Genomic DNA, 17,962 nt, shown 5'->3' on the forward strand with positions numbered 1-17,962 from the left:
CAAACCCACACACACAAAGGGAGTTTATGGCTTTTCAAACAGGCTACCCCTCCTGAATGAAAGACCAGCCAAAAGTAGTCTAAGGGAGACTGACTGTCCATGAATTTTTTTACTGCTCTTCAGGCTGAGACACCTGGTCCAGAGCTTAATATAAACTGTATTTCTATTAATATTATTACATTTTGGAAGAATGGTTAGTCCCTACCTACTCTCCTTAAATTATCACCTGCAATTAATCCCCAACTTTGCTGCAGTTTTCCTTAATTTCTATTTTAGTTACTTTTCACTGTTTGGGTTAATGGCAGTCTTTGGTTTTTACTGGACTACACTGTGGAGTCACAGCTTGCTTGATAATCTTCAAGCATTGCCCCTCCTCCTTCCTTGGTCGGCAAGAAGTACAATGTCACTCCTGAGCCAGCCAGGGGGGCTCGTTACACCGTAGGTGTCGTGTTCGTGTCTTTGTACTCATGTATGTGCTGTGTGTGTTTATGCGCGGTTGTTTGTGTCTGCGTGTCTGCAGTGCTCCTACTGGTCTCAAAGGTGGTGCCCTGGGCTGTCATGCTCCATGTGCTGACACGGCGGCCTTTGGTCACCATGACGGAGAATTCATACAGCGTGTTGGGCTTCAGATCTGGCACCGTGTAGCTCAGGTTGGTGGTGTTGACCATCTGGGGAAAAACGAGCAAAAGCGGCAAACAAGAAATCAGTTTGTGAGACGGCAGAGCCGCCGAACAACCCTGGAAACGGTTTTCCGGCAGAGAAAAGAATAGAGCTGTGTGATTTTTACTAACTGAATAACACCTGCAGATGTCTGGCTTTTCCAGACTAACAATCCAAACACTAAACACGTCAAGTTTCAATCTCAGAGAGAACAAAAACATTCACGACTGAGAAGCTGAAGCAAGGCGGCGTTTCAGAATCATTTAAATGCTCCTTCAAGTATAAAACCAGCTCCACAGATCAGTAAGACCTGTTTTAGTTCTAAAATAAATTACCAGTGTGAAGCATTCACATTCACGAGGCATTATGTGCACTATCCAGTGTTTGGAACCACATCCTTTCCATCTTTTGATGGTTTCAATCATGTTTATACGAAATACTCAGTTTTCACTTTATTAGGTACGCCTTGCTAAAATGAGCAAGGTCTGATGAGGTATTAATTCAACCTCACAGTTACAGCCAAAACAGGGCCTATTTACATCATTAAGAGTAAATATGGCAGGTAAACAACAAAAGCAAAAAAAAAACAACCTGTCAATTTAAAAATAAATTACATTTTTAACCACCAACTAATATCCTGAACATTAAAACCTTCATGAAGTGGGGTTTTATTGCAAGACTTTTGCAATGGACTGAGTGCACAGTGCCACAAAGAAAGTGCATCATTTACAAAACATCTGTATACGTTATTAAGCGCTAGTGAACTATTTAGAATCTTAAGTTACGCAACATTTATCTCGAGCTCCACTGGGATGAACCAGCATGAGAAAAAAAGTAGTCGTAGCAGCACAGAATCAGGTTCTCCAGTGTCCTGTCTATAATGTTGCGTGCTATGGCAGAAGTGCAGCTCTCCATTGGGGGCTGTCAAACAGAGGGCAGTAGGATAGGAAATGAAAACACCCTGTTCTTTAGAACCATGCAGCCTGTTAGAGAGCAGTCATCCCTTCAATAATGTACAAGCGTGTCTGTGGACTTGCACTAAGGGAGGCATTAAGGTGAAGGCTTTACTGCTGGTATACCTCTTGAGTACAGCTATGTTTACATACACGATGTACTGTAAAGTTTCAGAGCCTCTCTAATAGACATCATAATATATTAGATTGGTGATGAGCCTCAGTGACACAAAACGTTTTAAGCATCCATTCATGGCAGCAAGCTGAGCAGTACTCCATATATCTGTAGTGTTGTGGATTTACATTGTGTTAATGAATCTGCTGTGTAACAAGGCATCGCTCAAATTCTCCCTCCATTTCACTTTGAGTGACAACAAACCTTTGCAGTTCAATGGAAGCCTCAAACAAAAAACACTGGGTGCCAGCATCCGGTGCAAGACCTGGATACTGAGTCTCCGTACGTTTGTGCATACACCTTTCAAGGTGGCGGTATGGAGAATGCACCGTCAGATCTACGCTCTCTTTTTCTAGTTCTCAGTTCGCCTCGTCCTTGTTGAATAATTTATCGGGAAATGCCGGCCTTTATCTGAGCTCTGCTCGGTCACAGGTTTGCACACATGCATGATACAAGGACCACACACACACACACACACACACACATCCGCTGCGCTCTATTATTTGGAGATAAGTAATCATCATAATTGAGCTGCAGCTCAGGAATTGGAATCGGAATCTCAAACAGCCTGTTCAAGGCTCGGCTCACAGTCACTACAAATATTTTAACTCTTCAGAGAGAGTGCCTCTTGATTTGCATCTGTTGGACACTAATCCCAGTAAATAAATGTACGATTCTCATGTGGTGTTCTTCACTGATGAAGAACTATTGTTAGGATTTTGTAACAAACCAAAACAATTATTTTTTTTAAACACAGGAAAATCTGCTTGTTTAAATTCCTCAAATGAAGTTTAGCTTAGCTGAGCTGTTCAAGTACAATCACTCACTATCTTTGTATACATCTCTCGACATTGTTACTCCCTCATTTTCATTTCTCATGTTCATGACTATTTGTTTGGCCACTTACGTTTGCAATCCTGCCAGTCCTTGAACTGCTTCAACTCATACAAAGGGTGCTGTTCAAGCGATTAATTGATTAATCCAATTCTGTGCCAATGTCTGTTAGTTTCGGGATCTGCCTTAACCACCTACTTGATTTAAATTTTACAGGAAATGCAGCATCATATGATCCAGTGTTTGCTTTCACCCTCGCCCTTTGCTGATCGCTCTTCTGAGTCATTCTAAGTTAAGCTATTGCTAACTCAAACTAATATCTCAATGAATCAGCTTTTTTAAAACTGAAAGGAGCGATGGAGCTGCACACGTCTGACTTCCTATGGACGTAACTGACCAACTTTTTGTATTTTCATCCAGCGCAGAAAGGAATCAGACTGTAGCTGCTTGTGGAAAGATGGGGGGGAAAACCAGTTGCTGACAGGCTTCTTTATGAAAGGAACATGAGTGTGTGAGGCTGCACTGTAAACAAACGCACCAGCTGCTCTTCTGCTTGACAAAGTAGCTGCTAAAGGACTGTTTACTCCAGCCATTGATAACACAAAGACTTCTACTCAGAATCCAGCTGTTTTAAAAAAAAGCTAACTTCATGTAAGACACTAACGAGCAGGACGACCAATCATGTAAGAGCAAGTTCTGAGTTCTGATGATCATAAAAGTGCAGAGGATCAGTTCGTCTTTATAGCCCTTCAAAGGTTGAATGAAAACAGATTATCACACTGGTACAAATACCATGCTGCCCCCGAGCTTGGGAGCTGCTGTGGGAATACTTAATTATATATGCCCTCATATGACATCACTTTTTATTTTCAGCGCATCAATACGAATATGAAGGGATGCACAGAAATAAACTGAAATCGTACTATATTGCTGCATCACTAATGTTTGGACACAGCGATCTGATTTGACTTGTTCTCCGTGCTAAATGTGTTGCTTATTTGAAAGCGTTGAACTGAACCAGAAACAGTTGAATGAGCTCCAAAGATAAAAAAAACAAAAACAATAAAAGTCTAACTAAACCTGCTTTGGTTAAAGAACTGATGTCGAATTGTAAATCTGATAAACTGAATGCAATCATGCGAAAGAAGAATCTCTTACCTTCACTTTAGTGTTGGCAGGGATGTTGGTCTTCCATCGCACTGTGTAGTAGCGGTTATCTGTGACCTTTTGGCTCTTGGGCAGCGAGTTGTCGGCCCAGGTCACCTTGATGGTGTCGTGGCTCAGCACCGACGCCTGAACGCCCACCGGCGGCATCATGGGGAGAGGGTCTGGTACTGGGGTGTATGGAGCATGTAAGAGGTCGTACAGGTCAACATCGGGGTCTACAGGGTCAGGACATCAGGCCATAAAACCCAACATGCATGCGCACAAAAAATTAAAATGAGCAAATTAAAACGGAATGTGAAGCGTGGTGGATCAGACAGTGGAGCCAAAACAGGACGTGGGGAGGGACGCAGAGGAAGAAATAAGGTTAATGCGTTAAAAATGCAGGACGATGGTGAGGGAGGAGGGGGAGGAGGGGGAGGTGGATGGTTAAGTGCAACAGGGATGGGATTGGGAAGGGTGAAAAGAAGGAGAGAGAAGATTCTATTAGAAAAACAGACACTGACCTCTACAATAAGACCAATCTACAGAAGCTACAGTACAGTATGTGCTGCTCTATCAACTGTAGCACTACGGAAAGAGAGGAAGAGATACTCTATTCATTAAGAAAAGATTACAGTAAATGGAAAACCGGAGTGAAAGAAGACACCCGTAATCCCGCTGCCAAAAGTTACATATTAATGTCAACCCAGTCATTTCAAAGAAAGAGTCAAAACGCATTTACAGATGTTTACATCATGGAGCTTTTACAACATTTTAAAGCAAAGTGGATGAACAGACGGGACACTGAGTGCCCAGGAATATCTTCCCAGAGAGCTGCCGAGAAGGCGCATTATGTTCTTGAAAACTGAAGAAGGAAAACTGAGGATTTAAGGAAGAAGCCTGGAGGCACAGAAGAGGGGAGAGACACTAACAAATGGTCCTGCGGTTGAGGGCTTGTGTCATATTGCTGCTTTTGTTGTGCGGCTCAAAGGTGGAAAGCTTGCTGCGAGAGGGCGAGGTTGGTTGCTCCCTGTTTCCAGTTGCAGTCCCTCTTAGAATCAATGCTAGATAATGACTTGTATGCTCTTTTAAAAATATACAACTGAAAATATATGCGACCAAACATCTTTAAAAGTGTTAGATTCAGACAGTCAGCTTTGTGCTTAGCGCCTTTACTTAATATGGGTAATTTTATACTAGGATATACACTCACCAGCCACTTCAATAGGTACACCTGCTCAACTGCGAATGCAAATATCTAAACAGGCAATCACATGACAGCAACTCAATGCTTTTAGGCATGTAAACAAGATAAAGAGCCCCCACCCCAAAAAAAACAAAACAAAACAAAAAAAACGTGATGCTCATCCTGAGTATTTCAGAAACTGCTGAGTTTACAGAGATCAGAGGAGAGTGAGCCGATAGCACTGATTACAACCAGGGTGTGTAGAAGAGCATCTCTGAACACACAACGTATTGAAGCAGATGGGCTACAGCGGTGAGGACCACACACTTCTCCCACTAAGAACAGGAAACTGAGGCCATGGTTCTCACAGCCTCACCAAATTTGGACAGTAGGACACTGGAAAAAAAACGTTATGAGGTTTATGAGCCTCGGCGGCTGATGCGACATTCAGATGGGTCAGAATTTGTCATAAAGGTGGGGGAACAGCAGATTGGCAACTGTGTGATGAAGTCATCTTAACAGCATACAGGACTATGGTCGCTCCGGCACCTTTCCAAATGCGTGTCAACAGAATTAGAGCAGTTTTGAAGGGAAAGAGGGTCTAACCATTACAAGTGTGATGTACCAAATGAGTGTCCGGTGAGTGTATGTGTGGTGCATTTTGGAGAAATGCATAGATAATTCAGTAAAAAAACACAAATACTTGAATACTAACAATATCATAATACTACTGTCTCTCCAGTTTGCACAATTCTCAGCAGTACTCAACCAGAGCTAATTAAGTAAAAGCTTCCATAGTGTAATATTAATATCTCTTTAAATGTTGAGTGGGGTTCAAACTAAGGGTCCAACAGGCAGCTGCTGGCCATCATGCTGAATGATAAACACTTTAAGATGACCTCGTGGCCGGTGAATTCACTGCTCACAGCTCTGTCCTTGGTTTAGCTGTGACTGGAGAAAAAGCTCTGGTCCGTCACCCGTGATGACACTCCTCCTCAGCCCACTTGTTGGCCCTCTACTCTCTGCCTCGCTCCATTTGATGCCTCTGTACATAGCTGCCCTCATTATACGCCCAAGACTGAGTCACAGAGTTTGTGTGTGCGTGATGAAGCGCCAAGCATTCATGCGGCTGTGGAGAGGCACTGAGGTTTTGGAGTGGCATGCAAGCTACATTTCTTTACCCAGGCTGGAAGAATACAGCGTTCAATATTGTGAAGGAGAAAAGGCTGACTTGCCCTTGTGGAAAAAAAAACCTTTTTGAAATAGAGGTGAAATATTTCATTTCCTGCTTTTCAGTTAAGCGTCGTATTATAAAGTATTCAGCCTAGCACTTTCTCAACCAAAGTTCACCAAGTTTTCCTCAGTTTTTTTCAAAAGTAAAAGTACTATGTAGGTCAGCTTGTCTTTTTAATCCCGACTTGAACAAACTGGCAGGAAGGGAACGCGCCCCCGAGGATTCAGCAGCAGACGATGGTGGTGGGCTTTGGTTCTGCTTTGAGAGGAAACGTTTGGATCTGACGAAGGGTTGCCAAAGCCACCACAGGGGGTCTGCGTGTGCACAGCTCTGTATGTGAGTGTGTATGTGAGAGGATGTGAGGAAGCGTCATAGAGAGAAGGGTACAGTATGACAGCGTGCGAGTGTGTGCGCGCACTCCGGCTGCCACCCCCCCTCGACGCATGTTGACGTGATTCATGTCATCCAGCATCCAACCCCTCCTCAATTGGTTGGTGCAATAGTGCTGCAGCAGAGACAAACTGGAGTGATCAAGGCTGAGCGGAGAGGTGGGAGGCTGGATGGGAAAAAGAGGCGGGTGCAGCCCACATTCTGGGACACCCCAGGGTGCATGGGCTGGCTGTCTTCTGACACTGTCACATAATCTGTGTGAACTCCACGAACACGCAGTCTAACTGGCAGTGCCTCACGCTTTAAGATCATTTGTCAAGCACCCAGGATTGGGACTTAAGTCCTACTTTTAATTGTGTGGCTGGCAGCCTAACAGGACTGTCCATATTCTGCGGCTGTTTTTAGTCTGCAGCACAGAGAAAACTGCGTCTCAGAGTTCGACTGATGCTGGATATTTCAGGTCAGTGCTGATGTCTGCCAAAATCCCATTACGCTAACATTGCATAATGAACATTTGTGATGAGGCTCTTTTGAAGTCGGTTATGAAAGACTTCATACAAACTTGTCGCTGCATAAAATATTCTTCTTTTGCCTGATGAAGGTTTTTTTCCTTCTTTACTTAAAAAAAAAAACCTCAAGTAAAGCTTCTGCCGTTCATCCTGGTTAAAATATCCATAATCACTCTCACACCAGGACTGATAGTCTGGGATAAAAAAATTAAGGGGTTTGCTCACTTGATTAAAAAGAGACTCAAGTATTCTGGGGGCCATGATGAAGAGAGTTAATTAGAGCAGTGAGACTCCCCGATGACCCATTATCTGTCTGGTAATTTGAAGTCGAGACACATTTTTTCTGATAATGACGGCGGATTAGAGAGAGCGAATAACTGTAACTCAGAATTTTTTTTTTTTTTACAGCCACACGGTGCAAGGAGCACTGCTCACATTACATGTGATCTGAAGAACAACAAGATGAAGAGACTAAATGTGACCACTTCAAATGTTGCCTCTGAGCGCTTCAAGGTGTAAGAAATCCACTATCGCTTCAAATAAGAAAAGCCATTCGACATGTGGATGTGTCTGGTTCCTACCTGACTGTGCTCTGGTGACGGCGCTCTCGTACACGGGAATGCCTTCACCCACGTTATTGAAGGCTTTTAGTGTGATCACGTAGTGGGAGCTGGGGTCTGTGAGAGAAAGAGAAGGATGGGGGGGAATAAATTGATGCAGCCACCTCATCAACCAAAACTCTTGAGACGCTCAGCTTGAGATATTAGCAGAGCGAGTATTTGAATACAATCAGTCCTATTACAGCCATTATAATAGAGACCTCAATTATGCACATATACAGTACTGTGTAAAAGTCTTGAGCCAACCCTCATCTCTTTACATGTTTCTTCTTCTATCAGATGGATCAGCTGAAAGGCCAGGTGTATGTTTGGTGGGTCTTTGGCGGATTTGATTCAGATGCAGTTCATCTGCTGAAGTCTAAGAAAAGCGTCTGGACTTTTCACCTCTCATCGAGGTGAAAAGTCTTGAAGACACTTTTCTTTCCAAGCTCCTTAGACTGCGTCTGCCACTTCTTTTGACCCAACTAGTCCAGTTTTTTTCAAATGTTTTCTGTTTTAGGGACACACTTCACACCAGCTAATATTCAGCTAATAGCCCTTTGGGATTCACATTGTTGGGTCAACAATACCATTTTAAGTATGTCAAACTGTTATCTTTGGCATTTTTCACAGATTCTACTAAAGAAATAGGAACAAATTCTGTGTTTTTGTGACAGGCTGCTAAGTAGCAAAGTGCCTAAAGATACAATGTAAAATTTGTTCTTCACCAAGTCATCTGCTATGTGTAGACACAACGCTGATCCATTCCTTTAGTTAGGTGTCTTTTGTATGCTTGAATGATTCATAAGTCAGTGTTAAGTGGCTTAACAGATGAAACTCTGAAAATGGTCAGGTTCAAGGGATTGGACTAAAAATGACTGAAAATAAATTGATGTCCAAATAAAAACTGTGAAAAGCCTTCAGAAAGCCTCATTGGAAGAAAAATATGAAGAAATGGTTGAAAAATTCCTCCCTGTGTCTCTTTTTTCTATCCATCTTCTAGGCCCCCTTACTACAGCATTTAGACAGTGATCAGCTGTGGCAGTAGAGTGTGATGATAGAGTGTGATGCGCATTATATACTTAGAAGAACAAAAAAAAAAATCAAATGTTTCTTGAACGGTGGTTCTATCAGAGCAGAGCTTCCTGAGGTTTAAAAGGAATTAACTTTAATTTCATCATGTAGGTTTTAGAGTCAAATACAGTTTGTGTGAGCTTCCCAAAGGCTGCATTGATCACATGCGGAGAAATGGCCCTCGTGCAAAAGAAGAAGCAGAATATTTTAATGAGGTAAAACTGGTTTGATGACAGCGAGTGCTAAAACCACCAAATATTTTATTCAAATATCATGACCTTTAATTATTGTGTGCCCATTAGGCCAATCTGTATAATTAGCAGCTCAGGCGTGTGGTGGAGAGGATCTTATTAATTCTCTAAACACTCACTGTGGGGTACAGATGAATTAATTCAGTGCTTGTGCGTCTGCCTGTGTGTTTGCTTATAATACACAAACCATTAATTAAACTTGGCGTATAAAGTATCACATCAAATAGATCACATTAACATTTTGTCTGATAATGATTTGACACGTGGATCATTAGTATTTGATCCTCATGTGTAACTATTTTGGGGACAAGAATGTGCACACATCGATACAAAAAGCTGAAAGAAACACATGTGAAGAACAAAAAGGGAGCGACCGTTCTTACCGAGGTTCTCGATAGTGAAGTAGCGCTGCTTGTAGTCCACCTTGATGGTCTGCGCGTGTGGACTGCCGATGCCGTAGCCAATCGCGTAACCGCGCACCATAATGTCCTGGTTCTCCGGCGGCGTCCAGCTCACCACGATGCTGTTGACCAGCGGCCGGACGTGCAGCGAGCTAGGCTGGTCCGGAACACGGGACTCTGATGGGGGAGAAGCAGGAAAAACTTCAGATGAGGAGGAAAAATAAATGCTAAAATAAATAATTGCTCAAAACCAAGTGACAGCTTCTGGTTTAGTAAAACAGCTGACGTTACCATCCAAGTCGCTCTCAAACGTCTCTGCCGTCATCCACTCGGTGGCCGGTCCCGTGCCATTTACCGTCATGGCTGACACTCGGAAGGAGTACTCCGTTCCATGCTCAAGACCTGGACGGCAACACCAACACATCAGCCTGAGATTCCAAGCTGGAGTATTTAAATAGAGCTTTGGCCAAAATGACCCCCCAAGTCAACTCCTCCATTAAAACCTCTCTCAGTCCTGGTTTTACTACTGGTGCGCTCTGATTCGCTGGGTCAGTTGGGCTTTCAATAACACAAATATTTTAAAGCAGATACCTGATACGTCTCTCCACGGCTTAAGGAGAAAATCCATAACTCGCCTAATCTATATTAAAGTTGATTACATTTTATTTTCACATCTGATGAGTACGATTCAATGGGATTTAAAGAAAAACACAACACTAGCCTTTAAAACAAGTTAAAAAGAGAGTGTCTGATAAAAAGTAGCACAAAACGAGAGACACTAAGAGCAGAAGTTTTTAAAAAAATGGTAGTCTGGATTAATTCATATTTTAAAGCTATATCTCCCTTAGAGTGAGCTGCAACACCGCTGGGTGCCAGCTTTGGTATTCAGAGAAGAGGGGAACGCCTGCTGACAAATGATGTGTCGCTGTATTAATTTGCTGCAAAATTTTTCATCATCGCCGTATTGTCCCATTTGCACGCTACATGCTAATCCTGTACTCTCTTCGCTCTGTACCCACTATTCTGGGCCGCCCTTGGGGGTAGCTTCTGAAGACTGACTAACCATCCGTGCCTCCGAGGCTACAACATCTTCTTCTAAACGCTTCTGAACCAACAAACACCCCTGTGTCCCCCCCCCACAGAATGTTCTACAAAAATCAACTTTTAAGTGTATATTCTCTTTGATGCAGCACACAGCGTGAAGCCGGGCCACTTGAAAGTTGCTGAGGCGACATCTAATATTAATCACCGCTGCCGTGCCTCTCTTGTGATATTGTGCATATTTTGCTGATAGCGGTGGGTAATGTTAGGGTACAATAGGACATGTAACTCAATTGCAATGGGTTTAGAAACTGATGTGTGGATGTTGAGTAAATAAACAGGCCCGCAGTTAGTCTGACTAATCCCATGAATCATCCGATACGCATCTTCAGGCTCAAGATAAGAGATTTATAAAAAAAAATTTAAAAGAAAATCCTGCACCCCATCAGACACAGCTCACACTTTCCAAGACGCATCAGATAAAGATACTAAAATATAGAGATGACATGGAGTCTGATAGCATAAAAGTTTGAGCTTAGGGCTCAGTGAAAACGTCAAAAAGGGGAATTCTTTGTGGATCCATCATTTTAAAATCTGATTCGATATGTAAATCTATGCATCTGTATCACTTTTGGGCTTTTAGACGAGGGCATAAAACCATCACAGTGATGTCATTGTTTTTGTGTACAGCTCTAAAAACACCCTGCAGACGTGCACAGTGATGCATGTGTCCATAACTGTACAGCAAAGTCTTTTGCTCACAGCACTGCCTGTTAAGAAAACTGTTCATGTCTCCTCTCCAACTTGTCTTTGCACTTTTTTATCTGGTGATGGGATGACTTTTCGTAGCTGCAGGGCGTGTATAGCTTTAAATGATCCGTCTTTCAAACCCGGTTCAGAACCTGCGTATCCAGGGTGGTTTGGAGACTTTGTTTTCAAACTGGGTTAAAAGGCCAAGCACATACAAGAAACAATTTACTAGCAGATGTGAACTATGGTGGCTCTCTTCCCACACCTGAACACCCACTGAAAGTAACTGGAGGTAAAGTTTATAGCTAAACTCTTCCTGTACACATGGGAATAAATGCAATACATTCATAAGCACTTCCACTGGTCTGAGGGAAGAGGACGGATTTATTCAAAAAGTCATTAGTCACAATTTTTTTATTCATTACCATCCATGAGCTTGTAAAGCTGGGTGCCTTCAGTGGTTTCAGATTCGCTCCTGCGGGATCCTTTCCGGTATCGTATCTTGTAGCCGGTGATCTTCCCGTTTTGGCCGCTCAGGGGCGGAGGCTGCCACCGAAGCATGATGCTCTGAGACGGGGAAAGGTGTAAATGAAACAGAATGTCATGTTTAGCACGTGCTTTTGGGGCCTGTAGCTGTAAAGGTGACCTCACAGTTTAGCAGGCGGCATCGCACCTTCCCACGCACCTTGGCGTGGACCTTTGTGTTAACAGTGTCACCGCGGTCCAAACAAGAGGGAGACCCACATCGAGCAAACACCCCCGTGAGCGCGAGAGACGCAGCGCAAACAGATGCATTAGGAAGAGATGACTATGAATAATAAAAGTTGCGATGATAAGCGAGGGGTGTGGTCAGGTTAAGCCTGCAGAGACACCGAGGCAGAGAGATGAAGGCAAGACGCTCTGCTGGCGGGCCCACGCTGCACTCTTTTGGGATGTGCGCTGCTGAGTTTTTGTGTGCCCATGTGTGTTTAAAGAGATAGGTGGGGGGTGGCTCAGCGTGGGAGAAGAGTTAATTAACGCTTCCCCACTGTCACACTGATGCACAAAAGCCCGAGTACACGCACAGGGCACGCGTGCGCTCCTCCCCAGCAGAGTCGAGGGAATTGCACAAATTAAATTTGTGTGAAGTGTGTTCAATTATTTCCATTTTTCTTATTACACTATCGGCCCCGGCTCGTCATGTCTGTTGCGTTTCTACCTTCCTGGCGCTAATCACAAAAAACAGTTTAATTGACTTTTGTAAACTCACAGGGGAAGGTGAAGAGGCTGATGCCAAAAGCAAAAAAATACAACAACAACAAAAAACCCAGAGAAGTAAGATCAGAAAACACGATGATCAGGTTGCCTTGTAGGTGAAAGATGCACCTTTCTGCTTGACAGGACCCAAAGAGGAGACCACACATGAAATGAATGTTAATTAGCCCTTTTCCACTTTGGTTGGGTGTACCGAACTAATTGCATAAATGGTTTGTATCTAAATAATTGTACTGTAATTATTCTTTTAATGGCTTGTTTACGCTCAAAGTGAAAGACAACGACAACAAAAAGAGAAAATGAGATGAATTACTGAATGACACTTAAAGGGGAAAAACAGAAGAAATCTGTCAGATGTTTGTTTCACAGCTTTAAACCGCTTGGTCCGGGCCAAAGTGAGGAGGGACAGCTGGCCTCACGCACACTATCCTCTCAGAAAACTATTCATGTCCCTTCCACAGACTGAGCCCGCTTCATTTTACTCTTAAAATTAGCATGAGAGCATTTTCTCTCTACAAATCTCAGCAGAGGATCCCTCAGCATGGGTGGCTAGCTCTAACTCAGGCTGGGAGTGTGTGATAGGATTGTCTGTCAGTGTTTTCCCTCACTTGTGCTAAGCATCGACCCGCAAAGGGCCAAAAGTGCTGGTTGCCGTTTTTGTAGTCAGTGCACACACCCCGAGGTTTTCCCTATCTCTTCTTTTTTTCTTTTTGCAATTGCTGTCTCACATGTCACGAGTGAGAAACATCTTTTGTAAAAATTAATCCCTCACTCGGGTGGGAAAGTACAATAAACAGGCCTACAGCTCTCTGTTTGAAGATCAAATGGCTGAGATGATGGGCAGCCGAGGCCCGTTTCCTGTTTTAATCAGGGGCGTGTTGTGCAGCCAGCAGCCACCTCAGCAGCCTTATCAAATAAAGCGCGTCACGCGAGAACTGCGGCATGTTTCGGCTGAAATAAACAGGATTTAACAATGAAACTTAAAAAGACTGAGAGGATGCCAGGACTTGTTGGCTGAGCTGTGGGGGAAAAAAAGAAATTGATCCAGTTATCTCTGCTCCAAAGAGAAAATTGAATCCAGATAAAATGAGATCTCACTTTTAAACAAGTAAATCTTTTTATCACGTTGCCTATAAGCCTGCTAACAAAACAAAAAAAGGTGAGTGAGAAAGTGAGATCTCTGTTACAGAGGGTGGATTGGAAACTGGTAAGCCATCACACTTCTAACCGTTTGCACTTAATGAACCGATATTGGTTGAAAAGTTAACTTTTCCAACTTACATTCATTATGAGTTGTGTTATGTTGGGTTTCAACTAGATGTCTAACTTCATTCGACCTATAAATTCTACCTGAGTATCAGTTTTAGTTAGCCCGCATCTTCCTGTATCCTATCAGATTTGAGCTGTAGGCTCCCGTGCCAGTTTCTGTACGGATGGAGTGATACTGAGGATAAAACCTTCTGACAGGCGAGTCTCCTGCCGACGAGAAGATCGATGAGGGTTCACACGCCCTCTTAACCAGCTGGGGCTACAAGGATCTGACGCAACTAATAACACAGCAACAACGGTGCACTGGCCTGCGGGCTATGTATCTGTTCAACTGTTCGTGTGCGCGAGTAAGCGAACGAGCGGGCGGGTGAAGGCGGATTTGCTCAAGCAAACACATAAACGCAATTGCTGTACAACAAACAGTCTGCAGGCAGTTTAGGTGTACCTGTAGCTTAAGTTCTCAACAAGGCAACAGAGAAACCTAAACAAGTTAAAAAGGTCCGTCGACGCTCCCTTCAGTCGAGACAAATAAACCTCACCTTTGAGTTATGGACCTCGATGGTCAGGTTTTGAGGCGGGGCACTTGGTACTGTGGAAAAATGAAAACACCAACAATTTGTTAGTGTAAAACTAAAGAAAACATAGAAATCTACATTTTGGCAGAGCTCAAACAATCAAGTTATTAATTAACTGGACAGAACAACGTTGTAAACAGAGCCCTATTAACTGAGAACCTCAAGTTTTGGACTGCTGATTGGACATGATGTGGAAGCCGGGGTTGTCTTCCTTCTTTCAGCTGCTCCCTTTTCTGCCTTCAAGTCACCTTATTGTTAGAATCCTGTTTCACATCAACCCTCCTTTGTCCTCCTTTGCTAAATCCACATTAGCTCCTTTAATACAGCAAGGAAACGGTGTGTGATGACACATTTACCTCACCAGATGTATTTTATAGTTTCAATACTCTTTATACCCCAACTTTTCAAATGCTTTTGTGGTGGCTGTAGCTCAGGAGGTAGAGCAGTGATGTTTGATTACTGGCTGCTCCAGTCTGCGTGCCAAATATCCTCGGGCAATGTACTGAACCTTGAGTTGTTCCCAAAGAGTTTGAGTGTGAATGTGTGTGAATTTAAGGCAGAAAAGCACTTAAAAAAAACCCCAAAACTGTTAAGTGAGACATGTTAAGCAAAAAGCTTTGAGTGCTCAAGAAGAGCAGAAAAGCACTATATAGGAACATTTCCAGTTACCATTTCAGTGGTGTTACAATAAAAGTCAAATTAGTGTTGGTACATTTACACTTCATCAGTCCACTAACCGTCAGACAGGGTGCGAACGACAACGTCCTCAGTGGAGACGCCAGGACCGTGCCTGTTGTTGGCCACCACACGGAAACTGTACTCTGTGTTCTTCTTCAGCCCCGCCATGCTGTACGACTGGCCGTCTACGTCAATATCCTGAATGAGAAAAGGAGGGAAGGAGAGGAACTTGTCAGTGAATTGAGAATCGTGCGACTTCCCTTGCTTAAAAAGCAAACACGCCTCTACTTTCACGGCTGCTCACCGACATCTCGATGTTTACGAACAACGGGAAAAACAAAAACCGAATATGTGAAGCTTGTACGAAAAGGAAACATTTATGATTACCTGCAGAAAAAGACAAAAACACTGATAGCACTACAGTGCAGCATTTTTATAGTATTTCACAGCCAACAGCAGTCTGATAAACGCAGACATTTAGGACCGTTCCAGTAGCTTCACAATGTGACGCCAGCCTTCATCGTTTCATCACGCTAACATTTGTGTTTGTAATTCGGTGTGAAAATGTCGTCTTCCGCAGAGACGCAATTTGTGCCTTCTGTGATTTTGACTTGCTTTGCTTTACAAATTGGGCACGCTGACACATGCCCAATTACTTCAAGCCTATTTGCATGCAGCTCTTTGGTTGTGACATTTGGAGGAAAAAAAAGGCACTTGGAGGAAACTCTAATCTTGCTTCCAGAGCGGTCCATTCCTTGACCTCTGAACTTGGGTCAGCTGATTACCTCTGGCCACGTCACCCTTGAATTCGCATCATATGTTGTCCCCGTCTTCCCTCTGCCCTTTCAATATTTAATATCCGTTCAGCACTGTGTCTCTCTCTCTCTCAGTCCGCTTCCTTCACCTCTCCTTTACTACCACTTCATCTCTCCCCCTTTTTCACCTCATCTCTGGCTCTCTCCTCCAAGGAGCTGAGGCATCATTACTCAGTGCACCGGCTGACGTTTCATCCATTATCATATTAAAGGCTTTTTAATGCCTCACTGGCTTGCACACTGCTACTGCTGGGGTTGACTCAATATCTAAGCAGCTCGATTCCACTCTTGTGACAGAGTTAGTCCTGCAGAGAAGCACCAAGTGAATCATATCTGCTTTCTTTTAGCACAATGCCCTGCTGTTTCTGTGAGACGATGAATCATTAAGAACGCCGCCAAAAATCAGCACAAAGGGTCTTGGCAAATGATTAGGGATTCTTACCTCATCACAATTTGTATGAGAAACCAATCAGTTGTACGCATTTTATCTAATGGGCCCTGCGAAATCAGGCATCAGCTTCACACACTATGCCTCGCTCACAGCGTAAACTGTGAGCAGTGAGCACACGCTGCATCTGTTTAAAGTCTGCGCTTATTTCAGGTGATTTAAGCAATTTATCACCGATAAAAGAAAAGCAAAACACAAAGACGACGTAGCAAAGCAAGCGGTGCGACATATGTTTCAGGACAATCTTGTTCAGAATTAAATAATAAAAAAAACAATCATGCAAATCTTCAATTTTACTTTAATTTTCGACTTATTTCTCCGATTAATGTGTTTTTAATTCATTGGTTTTTAAAATCTATTGTGAAGCACTTTGTAGCTTCATTTTAAAAGATGAGCTGCAATTTAAGGCAAAATGTTTTGGACACCTGTTTATGTCTTTGCTACCTGCAAACCTTTGAATTCAAAAAAAGTCTTCGCTAGGCGCTCGAGCAGCGTGAGTTTGTCCCTGGAGTGTGGTTCACGCCCTACCTGCTCTTTGCCGACGCTCTTGTCCGTGTAGTACAACTTGTACGAGAGGATCTCTCCATTGCCAGTGAGGGGTTTGTCCCAGCTGAGAGAAACGGAGGTCGGCGTGTTGGACACCCCCTGCAGGTTAGGAGCCGGGCCGGGTACTTGGACTGGTGACGAAATATCACAGGTGGACAGAAATTAGAAAAGCAGCAAGTGTGACCATTTTGTTCTCTTATCTTGAACCGTTCTTCATTTTTATTGTGTCTCATCTGGGAGAAAGAAACTAATTTACCAATTCCTAGTTCTTACCACCTAAGACATATTCTTGGCTACCTCACAGTCACATTTCCCAGCGCTAACACTGACGCCAAATTGTCCCCCTCTGGACTGGGCTGCCAGCGTGCTGATTTTCTTCCTATTCCCAGAACAAAAGCGGAAGTTTCAACAAAAACATCAGTATGCATCTAATATCCCATCACCGCTGGGATCCTGCTACCTTTGAATGTGGAAGCCTGTTTATTGTATTGCACTTGATTAGTAAACAGAATGTATATTTATATGTGTCTTATCCTGGCTTCATAATATGCTGGTATACTAGATGAATATGGGATGTAGTCCACTTTTACAATTAGCGCTGAGTTATTTTTGCAGCGGGAGCTGATCTGCTACATAACTCTGGTGCAGGAGGCTATGGAGAAACAGAACTGCACTGGTTATCTGGTGCAAACATAAATGAAAGCAGACAGGAACCTCAAACTAAATATTTCATGTAATATGCAGCGTGCTCAAAGACGCAGCTATCGTAACAAAATGTGTATCACCGTTCTAATAATCTGTGACTACACTGTGTCTACGTATATGTACATGTTACTTGTTGTGTCTGTACTGTGGCCCATCGGATTTAAAATCAAGCAGTGACTCTGAGGTTCAAGTGCCAGCTGTCAGACATGCTATATGTCTGCTCTGGATACATCTTGTAGACATTAGCTGCAGGTGTTCCTGCCAGAAGAAAGAAGCTCCCATTTGTTAGCGTGCACAGATGTTAGAAGGGTGAGAGACTGTGTGTGTGTGTGTGTGCAGGTGTGTAAAGCCCGTCTCTAAAGAGAAGTGATACAGAGGGAGTGTGGTTTGCACATGCTTGGCACTCGGATGCAGGTCAACAGTTTAAGCTCCAGTTCGTAGCATGTTCTTACATTAAAGGCGCGCACAC

General features: G+C 43.3%; 1 protein-coding gene across 1 annotated transcript in view; it reads right to left on the reverse strand.

The window, feature by feature from the left end:
• The window catches only part of neo1a (neogenin 1a), a 150,410-nt gene that overhangs the window by 7,780 nt on the left and 124,668 nt on the right, over positions 1-17,962 (reverse strand). Inside the window, exons 10-18 of the mRNA XM_013913578.1 lie at positions 16,771-16,919; positions 15,039-15,177; positions 14,266-14,315; positions 11,629-11,770; positions 9,704-9,814; positions 9,395-9,589; positions 7,669-7,764; positions 3,781-4,004; positions 530-668 (exon numbers count right to left, since the gene is read on the reverse strand). Coding sequence (XP_013769032.1) covers positions 530-668; positions 3,781-4,004; positions 7,669-7,764; positions 9,395-9,589; positions 9,704-9,814; positions 11,629-11,770; positions 14,266-14,315; positions 15,039-15,177; positions 16,771-16,919 — 1,245 coding nt within the window. The remainder of the gene's footprint in view (positions 1-529; positions 669-3,780; positions 4,005-7,668; positions 7,765-9,394; positions 9,590-9,703; positions 9,815-11,628; positions 11,771-14,265; positions 14,316-15,038; positions 15,178-16,770; positions 16,920-17,962) is intronic.

This window comes from Pundamilia nyererei, unplaced genomic scaffold, assembly GCF_000239375.1.
Source record: "Pundamilia nyererei isolate P.nyererei 1_Seehausen unplaced genomic scaffold, PunNye1.0 scaffold00137, whole genome shotgun sequence".
NCBI classification, from domain to species: Eukaryota; Metazoa; Chordata; class Actinopteri; order Cichliformes; family Cichlidae; genus Pundamilia; species Pundamilia nyererei.